This window comes from Nerophis ophidion, linkage group LG23, assembly GCF_033978795.1.
Source record: "Nerophis ophidion isolate RoL-2023_Sa linkage group LG23, RoL_Noph_v1.0, whole genome shotgun sequence".
Taxonomy (NCBI): Eukaryota; Metazoa; Chordata; class Actinopteri; order Syngnathiformes; family Syngnathidae; genus Nerophis; species Nerophis ophidion.
This window is the reverse complement of record NC_084633.1, coordinates 7834315-7854301: the sequence shown is the minus strand read 5'-3', so window position 1 is coordinate 7854301 and position 19987 is coordinate 7834315. Positions and strand designations below refer to the sequence as shown.

At 39.7% G+C, this 19987-nt stretch overlaps 1 protein-coding gene across 5 annotated transcripts in view; it reads left to right on the top strand.

Annotated features, from left to right (window-relative positions):
* Positions 1–1489: 1489 nt before the first annotated feature.
* cyth1a (cytohesin 1a) overlaps positions 1490–19987 on the top strand; it is a 77514-nt gene continuing 59016 nt past the window's right edge. Inside the window, exons 1-2 of one of the 5 annotated variants that reach the window (XM_061885123.1) lie at positions 11643–11817; positions 11894–11993. In XM_061885123.1, coding sequence (XP_061741107.1) covers positions 11912–11993 — 82 coding nt within the window. In that variant the 5' untranslated portion in view covers positions 11643–11817; positions 11894–11911. Of the gene's footprint in view, positions 1720–11641; positions 11994–12609; positions 12668–19987 lie in introns of those variants that run through there. The other 4 variants (XM_061885128.1, XM_061885124.1, XM_061885121.1 and 1 more) reach the window with 4 other exon arrangements.

Below are 19987 nucleotides of genomic sequence, written 5' to 3'. Positions count from 1 at the left end.
TGAAAGCTTAATAGAAACCTACTTGAATAAAACTAAAATAATAAGTCTCTCATTTATAGTGCCATTTAATATCCTGTCTGACACATTTGATAATTAAAGGCCTACTGAAATGAGATTTTCTTATTTAAACGGCGATAGCAGGTCCATTCTATGTGTCACACTTGATCATTTCGTGATATTGCCATATTTTTGCTGAAAGAATCTAGTAGAGACATCGACGATAGAGTTCGCAACTTTTGGTTGCTAATAAAAAAGCCTTGCCTGTACTGTAAGTAGCAGATGATGGTGGGCGTGACGTCATGGGTGGTGGAGCTCCTCACATCCTCACATTGTTTATAATCGTTGCCACCAGCAGCGAGAGCGATTCGGACCGAGAAAGCGACGATTTCCCCATTAATTTGAGCGAGGATGAAAGCTTCGTGGATGAGGATAGTGAGAGTGAAGGACTAGTCAATAAAAAAAAAGGTGAGGGCAGTGGGAGCGATTCAGATGTTATTAGACACATTTACTAGGATAATTCTGGAAAATCCCTTATCTGCTTATTGTGTTACTAGTGTTTTAGTGAGATTATATGGTACCTGAAAGTCGGAGGGGTGTGGCTACGGGTGTGGTGACCGCCAGTGTCTCCGGTGGGAGGAGGTAAGAGAGTCCGCAGCTGCAGGAGGACGCAAGCTCTGCTCATGTCTACGGTAAGAGCCGACTTATTACCACAATTTTCTCCCCGAAACCTGTCGGTTGACATGTGGTCGGGAACCATATTCGCTTGACCGCTCTGTTCCATAGTAAAGCTTCATCTTTGGGAATGTAAACAAGGAAACGCCGGCTGTGTTTGTGTTGCTAAAGGCAGCTGCAATACACCGCTTCCCACCCACATCTTTCTTCTTTGACTTCTCCATTATTAATTAAACAATTTGCAAAAGATTCAGCAACACAGATGTCCAGAACACTGTGTAATTACGCGAAAGCAGACTACTTATAGCTTGGATCGGGCTGGAAAAAAATGTCCGCTACAACCCGGGACGTCACGAGTACGTGTCATCATACCGACATTTTCAACAGGATACTTAGCGCGAAATTTAAAATTGCAATTTAGTAAACTAAAAAGGCCGTATTGGCATGTGTTGCAATGTTAATATTTCATCATTGATATATAAACTATCAGACTGCGTGGTCGGTAGTAGTGGGTTTCAGTAGGCCTTTAAAATTATTTTTTTTCTATGGACAGCATGTAGATGTACATAATTGCATGAATAATGGAGATGATTAAAAAATATACCATTTGTATTTTTTAAATATACGAACACCTTTTGCAGCTTATAAACACATGTCACGTGACTGTTGGCCGCTTCCTATCATGTGACTCAGGTCAATTTGTGAAGCCGGGAAAGTCTGTTGTTGACGTCACGTGTGGTGGGCGGGGCTTGCCATGTAGGTGTGCCACAAAAAAAAAAAAAGAATCTGACTTCCGCCCGGCGAGCATTTCCATTTCGAAGCAGCTGTGTGTTGACAACACAAACACATCACAACGCTCGGTGTGTGTAGTTGAAACAAAGTCCAACATCTATAAAGTGCGGCTGCGTCATGTAAAATTTATAGTGGCGGTGAGGTGGACGCTTTAAAGAAGATACTAGAAGCTTCAGGGCGCTGCTTTGGGCCGTTCGGCGCCTTGAGACAGCATCAAGCCGTCTGACAGCACCAGGATGGAGGGAGACACTCAAGGTTTGTCCTTATAACTCTTTTATTATTCTTACATTTATCATTCTATCCATCTCTATGACTATGTTCGAAGTCATCATTTTCAACGATAATCCTCATTGATGTTCAAATGTCAGCTTTTACCGCCACTCCCTGGTTATAAACATCTAATTATTTCACGTCACGCTGCAGCTATGACGACATTCTGACTCTTCACATGTATGTCAACACTACATGCGAAAGTTTGTGAATATATAAAGCAAAACATATTCCTAAACATAGTCTGATGTCAGCTCGCAATGAGCTCTTGCGATTTTGTATGAATTATTTATCATTTGAAGTTTCTGTCTTCTTGCAGTGCATCTCAAAATAGAACCGCAATGGCCTCATTCCAACACAGGGCTGGTTTTTGCTAAAAAGTTGGTGCTTAAAATTCACTCACACATTAAACAACAATTGTAAAATATTACAAAAAAATTATGTAAATATTTGGCTGCATCCATTTTCACCCTTTTTTCCCTGTGTGAGATTTACAGTAGGGAAGAGATTCATATGGTAAAAATAAAAAATGGTAAATGGGTTGTACTTGTATAGCGCTTTTCTACCCCTTTAATTTTCAGAGATACTGAATTTGGGGGTTTCAGTAATTGTCAGTACTAATCATTAAAATTTAAAGAAATAAACATTTCAAATATATCACTATGTGTGTAATGAATTGATATAATTTGTAAGTTTCACGTTCTGAATATAATTACTGAAATAAATCAACTTTTTCATGATATTCTAATAATATGACCAGCACCTGTATATATCAGTACATCCATCCATCCATCCATATAATAATAAAAATACAATGGATATATAATTAATTTAATGGGTTATTATGTAAAAGTTCAGCTCCTACCTTGTTTACTTCTGTGTGTTTTTTAATCAATCAGAAATATCAAGAAATATATTTTTCCCATCATCCCACTTAATTGATTTGTGAATTATAGTGAGGTGAAGTGAATTATATTTATATAGCGCTTTTCTCTAGTGACTCAAAGCGCTTTACATAGTGAAACCCAAAATCTAAGTTAAATTTAAACCAGTGTGGGTGGCACTGGGAGCAGGTGGGTAAAGTGTCTTGCCCAAGGACACAACGGCAGTAACTAGGATGGCGGAAGCGGGAATCGAACCTGCAACCCTCAAGTTGCTGGCACGGCCACTCTACCAACCGAGCCAGCCATTTAAAAGGTTATTTGGATTTTTTTTATGTTGATTGGACCTTTTTTTTAAATATTATATCCACAAAGTTTAATGAGCAGGTGGTGTTATGTGTGACCATGTTTGTTGAATTTTTGTACTGGTTGATTTTTTTTTCCTGCCCCATGACTAGGAAAGGTTGTTTGGATTGGGTTATATAAGTGACTGCTGTACTCCAAAAAATTGGAAGTATAGTTTAAAGCAGTGTTACTTTTGTTGGCCACCAGATGGGGACAAAATGGCAGCTCTCAAACCCCTGGGATAAGGCAGTGGTTCTCAGCCTTTTTTCAGTGATGTACCCCCTGTGAACATTTTTTTAAATTCAAGTACCCCCTAATCAGAGCAAATTATTTTTGGTTGGAAAAAAAGAGATAAAGAAGTAAAATACAGCAATATGTCATCAGTTTCTGATTTATTAAATTGTATAACACTGCAAAAATATTGCTCATTTGTAGTGGTCTTTCTTGAACTATTTGGAAAAAAATAAATAAAAACTTAAAGTGCCCTCTTTGGGGATTGTAATAGAGATCCATCTGGATTCATGAACTTAATTCTAAACATTTCTTCATAAAAAAAGAAATTTTTGACATCAATATTTATGGGAAATGTCCACAAAAAATCTAGCTGTCAACACTGAATATTACATTGTTGCATTTCTTTTCACAGTTTATGTACTTACATTCATATTTTGCAGAAGTATTATTCAATAAATATATTTATAAAGGATTTTTGAATTGTTGCTATTTTTAGAATATTTAAAAAAAAATCTCACGTACCCCTTGGCATACCTTCAAGTACCCCCAGGGGTACGCGTACCCCCATTTGAGAACCACTGTGATAAGGATACACCACTTCTGGCCAAAATGTTTATTTTTCAACTTGAGTCTGATTGAGCTTGTGCCGTCTCGCGGGCCAAAATAAAGACGCCAGCAGGTGGCATTTAGTTTGGACACCCCTGGACTACTGCAATGCCCTGCGTTCTGGTCTTCCTAAAAACAAAACCCGTTCAGTTACTCCAAAACTCAGCCACTCATGTGCTGACAAGGACATGATTAACATTTTGGGTTGCCGACCCCTGTAATTGAACAGGAAATCTGAAGAAACACACATTATTGCAAAAAATATTCACCATGAAGGGTGAAAATTTTCTGCGGTGAGATGGCGACTTGTCCAGGGTGTACATCGCCTTCCGTCCGAATGCAGCTGAGATAGGCACCAGCGACCCCAAAAGGGACAAGCGGTAGGAAATGGATGGGTGAAAAATTTACATACGCCTCTCAGTGTGATGCAGTGTAATTTTTCCACAATAATACACACACTGTTTGATTGCATTATTACTCTGTTAAAGACATTTATTACATTGTAGAGTTGTGGCGGGCATGTGCACGTGCAAGCTCACTTCCTCTGTAGTCTAGATGAGTTCCACCGTGGTGCAGAGGCAGCTTGCTGTGGTTGATGTGGGCGTGGGTGTCATCTCTCCTGTGTGTCTGAACCCCCCTCCTCCCTCAATCATGTCTGACACACACACACACACACATGCACACACACTTGCACACCTGCATGTTTTTTTATATCCCGTCTTCTGTCAACTCTATGCGATGCTCTCATGAACAAAGCTCCTTCCTTCTGTGAAGAGCTGTCAAAAGTCCCAGGTGCAGCATCAGACAAATCTCAGAGGACCTTGTATCCTCTAGTCTGTCAGGTAAATCAAGAGTTTAAAATAAACATTGATGTGCTCATTAAAATGCACTGATTGTCGATGGCTATGAAAATAGCAACCTTCCCTCTAGAGATCTGCATGAACACAGTGGCAGCTCAAAATGACAGTGTGATGCTTTAATGCAGTGGTTCTCAACCTTTTTTCAGTGAAGTACCCCCTGTGAACATGTTTTTCATTCAAGTACCCCCTAATCAGAGCAAAGCCGTATTGGTTGAAAAAAAAGAGATACAAGTAGTAAAATACAGCACTATGTCATCAGTTTCTGATTTATTAAATTGTATAAAAGTGCAAAATTTTGCTCATTTGTAGTGGTCTTTCTTGAACTATTTGGAAAAAAAGATATAAAAATAACTAAAAACTTGTTGAAAAATAAACAAGTGATTCAATTATAAATGAAGATTTCTACACATAGAAGTAATCATCCACTTAAAGTGTCCTCTTTGGGGATTGTAATAGAGATCCATCTGGATTCATGAACTTCATTCTAAACATTTCTCCACAAAAAAATACATCTTTAACATCAATATTTATGGAACATGTCCACAAAAAATCTGGCTGTCAACACTGAATATTGCATTGTTGCATTTCTTTTCACAGTTTATGAACTTATATACTGAGGTAAAGTCTAAGTTCATTGTGTTTTTTAAAATGCACATTTTTTTCCTCAGAATTTTTCACTAGCTTGAAGTGTTTTGACAAAACGATTATTTGTGATATGTACATTTTCAGAATGTGCTTGTTCTATTTTGGCAAAAAAAACAAAAAAAAAACAATCTGAAGTTGTTGTAGTTGTATTTTTAAGTTATTATGCCATGATTTTAACCGTAGGCTTCACGGTGGCAGAGGGGTTAGTGCGTCTGCCTCACAATACGAAGTTCCTGCAGTCCTGGGTTCAAATCCAGGCTCGGGATCTTTCTGTGTGGAGTTTGCATGTTCTCCCCGTGAATGTGTGGGTTCCCTCCGGGTACTCCGGCTTCCTCCCACTTCCAAAGACATGCACCTGGGGATAGGTTGATTGGCAACACTAAATTGGCCCTAGTGTGTGAATGTGAGTGTGAATGTTGTCTGTCTATCTGTGTTGGCCCTGCGATGAGGTGGCGACTTGTCCAGGGTGTACCCTGCCTTCCGCCCGATTGTAGCTGAGATAGGCGCCAGCGCCCCCCGCGACCCCGAAAGGGAATAAGCGGTAGAAAATGGATGGATGGATGGATTTTAACCGCCCGGCCCACATGCATTTTATTCCATGCGGCCGCTGAGCTAAAATGAGTTTGGAACCCCTGATTTAAACATACATTCATATTTTGTTGCAGTATTATTCAATAAATATATTTATAAAGGATTTTTGAATTGTTGCTATTTTTGGAATATATATTTTTTTAAATCTCACGTACCCCTTGGCATACCTTCAAGTACCCCCAGGGTACTGCTTTAATGTACTCCCAGCGCACTGTTACGTCAATAGTTAGCATTCAGCGCCATCCTTCCTGGCCCATTATTAGTCATTGGAGGTGAGGCTAACATTAGAGTGTTACGTAGGAGGCCCACCAACACGCACCGTTTCGTTTTTTTTTTTTACAGAAAATGGGGGTAATGTGTCAACAAACAGGAAGTGTGGAGGCAAACATTGCGTGGATCTTAAATTTAAAGTCATATGCAGATATTTTAAGGCTTGTGTGTGTGTGTGTGTGTGTGTGTGTGTGTGTGTGTGTGTGTGTGTGTGTGTGTGTGTGTGTGTGTGTGCGCGTGCGTGTGCGTGTGTGTGTGAGACACATGTAGGCTTGGTTCGAGATTATAAGAGTCATAGCACATTGTCTCCACCTGGTGGCAGTCTTTGTAATTATAACCAACCTGGAGCAAAGAAGTCAGATGCACCGTTTGTTTAGGCCTAGAGATGGCTTTTTTGCCGATATCCCATATTCCGAAATTGTCCAACTCTTATTTACCGATTCCGATATTAACCGATACTGATATATACAGTCATGGAATTAACACATTGTTATGCCTAATTTTGTTGTGATGCCCCGCTGGATGCATTAAACCATGTAACAAGGTTTTCCAAAATAAATCAACTCAAGGTATGGGAAAAATGTGCCAACACGACACTGCCATATTTATTATTGAAGTCACAAAGTGCATTCTTTTTTTAACATGCCTCAAAACAGCAGCTTGGAATTTGGGACATGCTCTCCACGAGAGAGCATGAGGAGGTTGGGGTGGGCGGGGTTGGGGGGTTGAAGCGGGGGGGTGTCGGGGATAGCGGGGGTGTATATTGTAGAGTCCCGGAAGAGTTAGTGCTGCTAGGGGTTCTGGGTATTTTTTCTGTTGTGTTACGGTGCGGATGTTCTCCTGAAATGTGTTTGTCATTTTTGTTTGGTGTGGGTTCACAGTGTGGTGCATTTTTGTAACAGTGTTAAAGTTGTTTATATGGCCACCCTCAGTGTGACCTGTATGGCTGTTGACCAAGTATGCTTGCATTCATTTGTGTGTGTGAAAAGTCTTGGATATAATGTGATTGGGCCAGCATGCTAATGCAGTGCCTTTAAGGCAGGCCCCCAATACTATTGTCCGGGTGGAAATCGGGAGAACTTCGGGAGAATGCTTGCCCCGGGAGATTTTCGGGAGGGGCACTGAAATTCGTCAGTCTCTAAGGATAATCGGGAGGGTTGACCAGTATGACTGGGAGACGCAACTGCTCTGTACTTCTCCCTACATCCATGTACAACTCTGTAAAGCAGCGTGTTAAAAAGTCATAAATTCTACTTTTTGAAACCGATACCGATAATTTCCGATATTACATTTTAAAGCATTTATCGGCCGATAATATCGGCAGTCCGATATTATCGGACATCTCTATTTAGGGGCCCATATTATTCCACATTTGCAGCAATGAGATGGTGCCACAATAATGTATTGGAAGTGTGTTGGCCAAAGACTATAGCCTTGTTGAAGAGGGAATTTAGTTTAAAGATGCTTCTAGTGATCCTTGGTAATGTGCGGATCGGTAATGAAGTATCGATAGTGCCAAAAGCAGATCTTTGTGGTCGAATACTCGTGTCAAACTCAATATCCGGCCCGTCGAATCATTTAACGTGCCCCACCTTGTTATTTAAATTGTTCTGCCATTTTATTTTATGTGGTCCGCCACATTATTTATGTGGTCCGCCACATCATAGTATGTAGCCCGACTTGTCATTTAATGTGGTCTGGATGCTTATGCAAAATGTGTAACGATGCTAAGCACACCTGTGAAGTGAAAACAGTCAATCCATCCTGGACTATCATGACACAGTCAAACATTTCAGAGAGTCATGCACGGCCAGTTATCTGGAAATCAATTTCAATAAAACAAGAAATATGGTTCAATCCCCCCTCACCTCAGCACCCCATCATCATAAACACACAAACAGTTAAAACAGTTGACACTTTTAAATACCTGGGCGTAACCTTGGACAATAAACTCACCTTTGATCACCATGCCAGGGACATTCAAAAAAGAAGTCAACAAAGACTGTCAGCCATCCATAAACTTAAAGGACTTTATGTTGCACCTCTCCTCCTGTTATAACTTTACCAAAGCATTGTTCAATCATCGGCTTACCCACACCCAACATTTCAGATCCAAACCACAGGTCCATCATTAGACTGGGAAACAAAATAGTCCAGGAAATGACTCACCCACTACACCAATACATCATCCCACTACGATCAGGACGCAGGTACAGAACTATCAAATTCTGGAGGGTCTGCCTCGGGAAAAGCCTTATCCCTGCAGCTATAGCCGTCCTAAACAGCAGGCCGGGCTGACCTTTCTGAGAAGCCTGTAAATGTGTTGGTCATGTATGATGTCTTTTTGTTATTTTTGTTCGTGATGTGTGATGTCTAATGTTTAAATGTATGGCAGTGAAAATGAATTTCCCCTACGGGGCCCAATATATCTAATTCTAAATCCAAAACCATTTCAGGTGACTACCTGAAATGGCATTTTCACGAGATAATGCCAAGAGTGTGCGAAAAAATAATTGGAACAAAGGGTGGCTATTTTGAAGAAACTATAATGCAAAACATGTTTTCAGTTATTTCACCTTTTTTTTGTTAGTACATAACTCCACACATGTTCATTTATAGGGTTGATGCCTTCAGTGACAATCTACAATGTAAATAGTCATGAAAATATAGAAAACGCATTGAATGAGAAGGTGTGTACAAACTTTTGGCTTGTAATGAAAGGGCAGGATATACTGTGTAAAATACATCGGAAAGTTGTATAAATGTTCCTAACAGCCCCAATAATATCTGTAGCAATATGTTTACAGAGTGGAGCAGATAGCTGTAGAAAACAATAGATTGGATAGGCAGAGTTGTGGTTTGCCTGAAGGCAAACTAAATTAATTTAAAATAATCACACTTAATACATCACAGCATTTTACCAGGATATAATGTAATCATTAGTGTGTGTGTGACAATCATTGGTACTTTAATTTTAATTTTAAATTACCCTCGTGGCTGTGAGCAGTAAAGATGATACATCAGCACCGATTGGCACGCCATCATCGCTTGTGTTTTGATGATCTTGGTTGTTTTGTCATGTGGGGAAAAAGAACACAAATATGCCCCGACCAATTAATGTTTGGACTAAGAAAAGTAATTGCAACCCCCTCCTGAACCAGCAGGGTTTTTTTGTCACAGTCGGTAGAGTGAGACTGGGCCACACCAAGTATTCATTTCACAATCATGTTTTGACCACGTAATTAAATAAGACTTCAAGCAGCTGTGGTGACCCTGAGGTATGGTGGGCTTTTAATTGTTAAATTGAATGTCAAAATGTTATATTACCGTATATTACATATGAATTTCTCAAGGAGATGGTAAGAGACACTTCCGCTTGCTAACAGGAGGTTGCTCATTGTGTTTCCCAATGTGTCTTTTGTGTCTGCACCATTATTTTAGTTATTGTTATTTCTAGTAGGATATATATATATATATATATATATATATATATATATATATATATATATATATATATATATGATAGTACCAATTAAATATGTCATTATTAGCAGCCCAGGGTGGCAGGGTCGCATTTACGCTGAACTATCAAGTTTTGTGCAGGGTCACAAAATATGTTTGCAAGTGTGCATGTTTCTCTCTGTTTGTCAATATGCAAATTGCGTGTCCAAGGAAAAGCATTGAGTTTGAACTTTGTGAGGGCGTTATTGGATGGTTGTCTGTACTTCCTGGGGAGGTAGCCACCGTCTGCAGACTGTCATCAGCACAGAGAAGCTTGTTACGATATATTAAATATTAAAAATCTTTACTGTACATTAAACATATGTTTCTTATTGCATTCAAAGAACTATTTTGGCCTTAAATAAAATAGTGAACATACAAGACAACTTGTCTTTTAGTAGTAAGTAAGCAAACACAGGCTCATAATATACTGTAGCTGCTGACATATGCAGTAAGATATTGTGTAATTTCTTATTCTATTATTATGTCAACATTATGGGGGACAACAGGTACAGCATGTCGTATTCATCTATTATTTTACTGTTAATATCTGGTTATTTTCCGTTTCAACATGATCTATCTACACTTCTGTTAAAATGTAATAAACACTTATTCTTCTGTTTGGGTACTCTCCATTTACGTTGGATGATACCACAAATTTAGGTATCGATCCGATACCAAGTAGTTACAGGATCATTCATTGGTCATATTCAAAGTCCTCATGTGTCCACGGACATTTTTCTTAAGTTTTAAAACTTAATATAAATTAAAAAAAATTAAAATAGATTTTATGAAGATAAAAAAATATCGATGTAATCATAGTAGTATCGAGTAAATACACTCTTGTACTTGATATCATTACTGTGGATGTCAGGTGTAGATCCACCCATGGCATTTGTTTACATTCAGGAACGGCGTCTTTAGCTGTGAGCTACGGTGTGTAGTGAAGCATGTTTAGCTATTCCTCGTCCTGCAGGGATGATACTTGTAAGAAACTTACTTTATTTGTCGCCATGGAGACAAGGATCAGTGATTTAGAAGTAGCTAGAACACTGCTGACTGCGGTTGGATGGTAGCTGCTAGATAGCTAGCCATGTCTTAAAGCACCTCTTCCTGAGGGCATTTCAGTGTTATAACTTCACCTTTGTCATTAGTTTTTAGGCCAAAATGTGTTAGTTCTCCCTTTTCTCTCTACACACTGTCTGCTTGTAAGTACTCCGTGATTGTGCGCTGTCGAACATGCTCCAGCAAAACCAGCAATGTCATGACGTGATGACGTGCCGTAATGCCCGGTAAAAAGAAAACTAAAGAAAAAACAAATGGGGAACGGTACTTTTCAAACAGAGTATAGTACGTTTCTTTATTCATTTGTACCGCAATATGTGTATATATGTATGTATATGTATATGTATGTTTATGTGTAAATGTATGTATATGTGTATATGTTTATATATATATATATATATGTGTATGTGTATATATATATATATATATATGTATGTATGTGTGTAATATATACAGTATATGTATATATATATGTGTGTATGTATGTATGTATATATATATATATATATGTATATATATATATATATATATGTGTGTGTGTATATACAAACCCCGTTTCCATATGAGTTGGGAAATTGTGTTAGATGTAAATATAAACGGAATACAATGATTTGCAAATCCTTTTCCACCCATATTCAATTGAATATGGGTTGTCTTTGTAGCATATTCAACTGAATATGGGTTGAAAATGATTTGCACATCACTGTATTCCATTTATATGTACTGTACATCTAACACAATTTCCCAACTCATATGGAAACGGGGTTTGTAGAACCTCAGGGGGTTGAACTAATCTAATGTCAGTTATAAAAAAAAAATATTTTTTTTAAAATGAACATATTTAAATACGTTTTCCACTTGTGTGTGCACACACGTGTACATTCGCAGATGGGAAAGAGAGCGAGGAGGAGAAAAGGGGCAAGGAGAAAGGCTGAGACACCAACAAAAAAAGAGGAACCGGCTGAAAGCAGAAGTGGTGTCCGCCTCAGGACAAGCCACACCTTCTACTGAATTGAATTGACAGGAAAGTACATGAGTGTAGTACGTAAGGGATCAGACACGTTCATCTGACGCTCTTGGATTAGGTAAAGAGCAGCAACTACAGCATACCTGGCAGGGACATTTACAACTTCCTGTTTACTTCCGTCACTCACCTTTTAGACTGTGGAGTTTGGAGACATGGGGACAGTGAGTGAACTGTGCGTGTCCAGCCTTCAGTCCTTCTTGTGTCCAGCTGTGGAAGCCGTCCAGCAAGATGCAGGTAACCTCTGAAGTTACATTCCCCGCTCGTACGCATAGTAGTCAAATTACCAGGCTTCACTACACATCTTTAAAGGCCTACTAAAACCCACTACTACCGACCACGCAGTCTGATAGTTTATATATCAATGATGAAATATTAACATTGCAACACATGCCAATATGGCCTTTTTAGTTTACTAAATGGCCATTTTAAATTTCCCGGGAGTTTCTTGTTGAAAACGTCACGGAATGATGATGTGTACGCGTGACGTCATGGACTGTTAGGAAATATTAGCGCTGCGCACACACACAGCTAAAAGTCGTCTGCTTTATCCGCATAATTACACAGTATTTTGGACATCTGTGTTGCTGAATCTTTTGCAATTTGTTCAATTAATAATGTGGAAGTCAAAGTAGAAAGATGGAGTTGGTAAGCTTTAGCCTTTGGCCACACAAACACACGGTGATTCCTTGTTTAAAATTCCCTGAGGTGAAGCTTTCCTATGGATCAGAGAGATCAAGCGAACATGGATCCCGACCAAATGTCAACCAGCAGTTTTCGGTGAGAAAATTGTGGTAAAAAGTCGCCACTTACCGGAGATCAGCTGAGCTTGTGCCGTCCATACAGCTGCCTTCAACTTCCATCAGACACTGGCCTCAAGACACCCCTGGACAAACCCCTCCGACTATCAGGTTCTATTAAACTCACGAAAACACTAGCAACACAATAGAAAGATAAGGGATTTCCCAGAATTATCCTAGTAAATGTGTCTAAAAACATCTGAATCCGTACCAATGCAATCGTGTTTTTTATTTTTTTAACTTGATTTTGTATTTTTTTATTTTTTTTCTAGTCCGTCGCTATCAATATCCTCAAACACAAATCTTTCATCCTCGCTCAAATTAATGGGGAAATTGTCGTTTTCTCGGTCCGAATAGCTCTTTTTGTTGGAGGCTCCCATTAAAAACAATGTGAGGTTGTGAGGAGCCCTCAACGGGTGACGTGATCGTTTGCGACTTACGGTAAAGGCAATGCTCTTCTGTTAGCGACCAAAAGTTGCTATCCTTGATTTTCTCTACTAAATCCTTTCAGTAAAAATATGGCAATATCGCGAAATGATCAAGTATGACACATAGAATGGACCTGATACCCCCTTTTAAATAAGAAAATCTCATTTCAGTAGGCCTTTAGATAAAGGCTGGATCCTTGCCAAAGAGTCACCACAGACAACATGGGAACTGTAGGTTTGACCATTTTGATTTCCTTATGAGCTTAACTCACATGTTGTTGCTGGTAAAATGTGACTGTAATGTTAGCAATGTAGCTATGCTGTGCTAATGTTGCTAACATTCCGTGTCCTTCTGTCCCACCCCTCAAAGTTACCTTGTTCTCGTATGACAGGGGGTCCAGCTTTAAGGACCGCATACAAATTGAAGGATGTTTGGGGCCACTTTGATGCGTTAAACAAATCCAACGAAAGTTAAAATCAAAATAAACAAAGCATATTAGGGTAATATCTCATAACAAGTTTTATTGATAATACAGCACGGTGGGAGAGGGGTTGGTGCATGTGCCTCACAATATGAAGGTCCTGAGTAGTCCTGAGTTCAATCCCAGGCCCGGGATCTTTCTGTGTGGAGTTTGCATGTTCTACCCATGCCTGCGTGGGTTCTCTCCGGGTACTCCGGCTTCCTCCCACTTCCAAAGACATGCACCTGGGGATAGGTTGATTGGTAACACTAAATTGGCCCTAGTGTGTGAATGTGAGTGTGAATGTTGTCTGTCTATCTGTGTTGGCCCTGCGATGAGATGGCGACTTGTCCAGCGTGTACCGCGCCTTCCGCCCAAATGCAGCTGAGATAGGCTCCAGCGCCCACCGCCACCCCGAAAGGGACAAGCGGTAGGAAATGGATGGATAATACAGTGGAACCTCGATTTACAAACTTAATTGGTTCTTGAACGAGGTCCGCAAACCGAGCCACCCTTTGCTCTGACTCTCCTGGCATTCTCTCGATGAGCTTCAAGCACACCTGTGAAGTGAAAACCATTTTAGGCTTTGAAGCTCATCGAGAGAATGCCACGAGTGTGCGAAGCGGTAATCCGAGCAAAGGGTGGCTATTTTTGAAGAAACTAGAATATAAAACATGTTTTCAGTTATTTCACTTTTTTTCGGTATGTACATAACTCCACATGTGTTCATTCATAGTTTTGATGCCTTCAGTGACAATCTACAATGTAAATAGTAGGGCTGCGAATCTTTGGGTGTCCCACGCTTCGATTCAATATCGATTCTTGGGGTCACGATTCGATAATAAATCGATTTTTTTCGATTCAACGCGATTCTCGATTCAAAAACGATATTTTTCCGATTCAAAACGATTCTGTATTCATTCAATACATAAGATTTCAGCAGGATGTACCCCAGTCGGCTGACATGCCAGCAGAGTAGTAGATTTTTTTAAAAAGGCTTTTATAATTGTAAAGGACAATGTTTTATGAACTGATTGCAATAATGTAAATTTGTTTTAACTATTAAACGAACCAAAAATATGACTTATTTTATCTTGGTGAAAACATTGGACACAGTGTGTTGTCAAGCTTATGAGATGCGATGCAAGTGTAAGCCACTGTGACACTATTGTTCTTTTTCTTTTTTATAAATGTCTAATGATAATGTCAATAAGGGATTTTTAATCACTGCTATGCTGAAATTATAACTAATATTGATACTGTTGTTGATAATATTCATTTTTGTTTCACTACTTTTGGTTTATTCTGTGTCGTATTTGTGTCTCCTCTCAATTGCTCTGTTTATTGCAGTTCTGAGTGTTGCTGGGTCAGGTTTGGTTTTGGAATTGAATTGCATTGTTATGGTATTGCTGTGTAGTGGTTTGTTGGATTGATAAAAAAAAAAAAAAATCGAATCGAATCGCACAACGTATTCGAATCGATTTTTTCCCACACCCCTAGTAAATAGTCATGAAAATAAAGAAAACGCATTGAATGAGAAGGTGTGTCCAAACTTTTGGCCTGTGATGTATTCCATGCATCTATTACATTGGACACGTGCAGACTTAAAGTGATACTAGAGATGTCCAATAATGGCAATTTTTGCCGATATTCCGATATTGTCCAACTCTTAATTACCGATACCGATACCGATATATACAGTCGTGGAATTAACACATTATTATGCGTAATTTTGTGGTGATGCCCCGCTGGATGCATTAAACAATGTAACAAGTTTTTCCAAAATAAATCAACTCAAGTTATGGAAAAAAATGCCAACACCGCACTGCCATATTTATTATTGAAGTCACAAAGTGCATTATTTTTTTTAACATGCCTCAAAGCAGCAGTTTGGAATTTTGGACATGCTCTCCCTGAGAGAGCATGAGGAGGTTGAGGTGGGTGAGGTTGGGGGGCAGATACGGGGTAGAGGGGGTTGTATATTGTAGCGTCCCGGAAGAGTTAGTGCTGCAAGGGGTTCTGGGTATTTGTTCTGTTGTGTTACAGTGCGGATGTTCTCCCGAAATGTGTTTGTCATTCTTGTTTGGTGTGATTTCACAGTGTGGCACATATTTGTAACAGTGTTAAAGTTGTGTATACGGCCACCCTCAGTGTGACCTGTATGGCTGTTGACCAAGTATGAATTGCATTCACTTGTGTGTGTGAAAAGGCGTACATATATGGGACTGGGCCGGCACGCAAAGGCAGTGCCTTTAAGGTTTATTGGCGCTCTGTACTTCTCCCTACATCCGTGTACCACTCCGTACAGCGGCATTTTAAAAAGTCATACATTTTACTTTTTGAAACCGATACCAATAATTTGCCGATATTACATTTTAAAGTATTTATCGGCCTATAATATCGGCAGTCCGATATTATCGGACATCTGTACTCATTACCATTAAAAGTACAGACTCACAACACAGCGTGTGGTCTCAATAGGGATTACTAAAAGCGCAAAATTCTGCATCAAAGCGATATTTCTGTTGTTGATTTTATTATTTAAAAACATTCTTGTGGGACATCTCAGACTTCTTTAAATTAGAAAAATATGAACTTTTAATTCGGTATTTGGATTGTCCAGCATGCAAACATCCAGTTCGATAGTAACGTCCACCTGATTAGTCAGATCTGGGCTGTATGCCGTGTTGACTGTGCAGGTTCCCACTGTGAGCGCTCTGAGAGGTCAGTCTGGCAGAGAGTGCTGTTGACATGACTCGACAGGTTGCGGTGAATCAGCTGACGGAGTGTGACGCATGAGGGAAGTGTCGCTGTCGCAGTGATTTTCGAAACATCTGACTCAGCACTGAAGTTAGTGTGTCTGTGTGTGTGTAAAGAGATGGCTTAGATGTGCAAATGCGGAGAAGTTCATTGGCATGTTGTGGTGAGGTCATGCGGTGACAGAACGATTTCACTGATGTTTGTCACGCAAACTAAAATGACACATGCAAGCCTTAAGGACATTTGGTGTCTGGTTTAGACATAGTTGTAATGTTTTGATTTTCAAATTTAAAAATGTATGCAAAACTCAAACTTTGTTATGTTGTGTAATTCGTAAATAAAACAGAATCACGGTGGGATAGGGGTTTGTGCGTCTGCCTCACAATACGAAGGTCCTGAGTAGTCCTGGGTTTAATCCCGGGCTCGGGATCTTTCTGTGTGGAGTTTGCATGTTCTCCCCGTGACTGCGTGGGTTCTCTTTGGGTACTCCGGCTTCCTCCCACCTCCAAAAACATGCACCTGGGGATAGGTTGATTGACAACACTAAATTGGCTGTCTATATGTATTGGCCCTGCGATGAGGTGGCGACTTGTCCAGGGTGTACGCCTCTTTCTGCCCGATTGTAGCTGAGATAGGCTCCAGCGACCCCGAAGGGAATAAGCGGTAGAAAATGGATGGATGGATAGAATGATTTGCAAATCCTTTTCAACTTATATTCAATTGAATAGTCTGCAAAGACAAGATATTTAATGTTCGAACTGAGAAACTTAATTTTTTTTTTTCAAATAATCATTGATTTATAATTCAATGGCAGCAACACATTGCAAAAAAAATTGGCACAGGGGCACTGTGTTACATGGCTTTTCCTTTTAACAACACTCAGTAAACGTTTGGGAACTGAGGAGACCAATTTTTTAAGCTTTTCAGGTGGAATTCTTTCCCATTCTCGCTTTATGTACAGCTTAAGTTGTTCAACAGTCCAGGGGTCTTCGTTGTGGTATTTTACGCTTCAAAATGCGCCACAAATTTTCTATGGGAGACAGATCAGGACTACAGGCAGGCCAGTGTAGTACCCACACTCTTTTACTACGAAGCCACGCGGTTTTAACACGTGCAGAATGTGGCTTGGCATTGTCTTGCTGAAATAAGCAGGGGCGTCTATGAAAAAGACGTTGCTTGAATGGCAACATCCATCTATCCATCCATTTTCAACGGCTTGTCCCGTTTGGGGTCGCGGGGGGTCACTGGAGCCTATCTTAGCTGCATTCGGGCAAAAGGCGGGGTACACCCTAACATATGTTGCTTCAAAACCTGTATGTACCTTTCAGCATTAATGGTGCATTCACAGATGTGTGAGTCACCCCTGCCTTGGGCACTAATACACCCCATACCATCACAGATGCTGGCTTTTGAACTTTGCGCCTGTAACTGTCCGGATGGTTACTTTCCTCTTTGGTCCGGAAGACACGACGTCCACATTTTCCAAAAACAATTTGAAATGTGGACTCGTCAGACCACAGAGCACTTTTACACTTTGCATCAGTCCATCTTAGATGACCGACTGAAGCGTTCCTGGGTGTTGTTGATAAGTGGCTTTCGCTTTGTATAGTATAGTTTTAACTTGCACTTGCAGATGTAGCGACAAACTCTAGTTACTGACAGTGGTTTTCTAAAGTGTTCGTGAGCCCATGTGGTGTTATCCTTTACACCCTGATGTCAGTTTTTGATGCAGAACCGCCTTGCTGCTTACGTGTAGTGATTTCTCCAGATTCTCTGAACCTTTTGATTGTATTATGGACCATGGTGAAATCCCTAAATTCCTTGCAATAGCTCGTTGAGAAATGTTGTTCTTTTATACTGTTGGGCAATTTGCTCACGCATTTGTTTACAAAGTGTTGACCCTCGCCCCATCCTTGTTTGCGAATGACTAAGCATTTCATGGAAGCTGTTTTTATACCCAATCATGGCACCCAAATGTTACGAATAAGTGTTTTATGAGCATTCCTCAACTTTCTCAGTCTTTTTTGCCACTTTCGCCAGCTTTTTTGAAACATGTTGCAGGCATCAAATTCCAAATGAGCTAATATTTGCAAAAAACAACAACGTTTATCAGTTAAAATTCTAAATATCTTGTCTTTGCAGTCTATCCAATTGAATATAGGTTGATAAGTATTTGAAAATCATTGTATTCTGTTTTTATTTACGATTTACCCAACATGCTAACTTCACTGTTTTTGGATTTTGTTTTATAAAGTTTGGAGTTTGTGTACAACTGCGCTGTATCAAACTGTTTACAATAATTCTCCCCTTAATTCATCCATGGAAGTTAACTCACTTTACGTTCATGAAATCTTCTGATGTCCTGTTATTGCACAATAAGGCTTATACTAGGCACACAAAACCTTGCATGCATCCGTTTCCTGAGTTGCAGAGTTTCCTGATATAGACCACACCCACTGAAATGTTATTTGCTCCTTGTGTCAGGTCCTGTTTCCATCCCCCCCATGTCAGTCATGTTACTCTTGTCAGTAATTAATCACTCAGCCCTGTTTCGGTCTCGTGGACAGAAAAGGGGGATGACAGCAAGTTCAAAAATCAGATCTTGTAATGGTTCCACAGAATGTCGAGGAAATACAAAGAGTTCTGACAAGTGTCCACCAGTCAGGTTTAGAGCTGAAATGTTGAGCATGTTGTTTTTCATCAGTGAGCAAGTTAACCTCGCGTGACGCTGCTGTTATTACGTGACTACATAATGTTAGCATGATGGTGTTGCCATGTTTTGTGTTCTCCTGTCCTACTGTGGATTGTGTGAAGATTGTTAATGAAGTGTCATGATGCTAAATCGATCAGCTGATCCGAATCTGTCTTTTATTGAGCAGTTAGAACCAGCAGTTACCTTGTTAATAATAAATAATAATGGATTAGATTTTATATCGCGCTTTTCTATTATTAGATAATACTCAAAGCGCTCACAGAGAAGTGGGAACCCATAATTCATTCACACCTGGTGGTGGTAAGCTACATTTGTAGCCACAGCTGCTCTGGGGTAGACTGACAGAAGCGAGGCTGCCCGTTTGCGCCTAAGACCCCTCCGACCACCACCAATCATCCATTCATCATTCATTCACCAGTGTGAGCGGCACCGGGGGAAAGGGTGAAGTGTCCTGCCCAAGAACACAACGACAGCGATTTGGATGTCAAGAGGCGAGTAGCGAACCTGCAACCTTAAAGTGTTCTGTCACGGCCGCTCTACCCACTACGCCATACCGCCCCAAATTGTTGTTTGTGATACAGACTCTTTTATATTTTACAGCAGGGGTCACCAACCTTTTTGAAACCAAGAGCTACTTCTTGGGTACTGATTAATGCGAAGGGCTACCAGTTTGATACACACTTAAATAAATTGCCAGAAATAGCCAATTTGCTCAATTTACCTTTAATAAATAAATCTATATATATGTATTTAAAAAATGGGTATTTCTGCCTGTCATTCAGTCGTACATTTTTTTTCCTTTTACGGAAGGTTTTTTGTAGAGAATGAATGATGAAAAAAACACTTAATTGAACGGTTTAATAGAGGAGAAAACACGAAAAAAAGGGTAATTAAATTTTGAAACATACTTTATCTTCAATTTTGACTCTTTAAAATTCAAAATTCAACCGAAAAATATGAAGAGAAAAACTAGCTAATTCGAATCTTTTTGAAAAAATTAAAAAAAGAATTTATGGCACATCATTAGTAATTTTTTCTGATTAAGATTAATTTTAGAATTTTGATGACA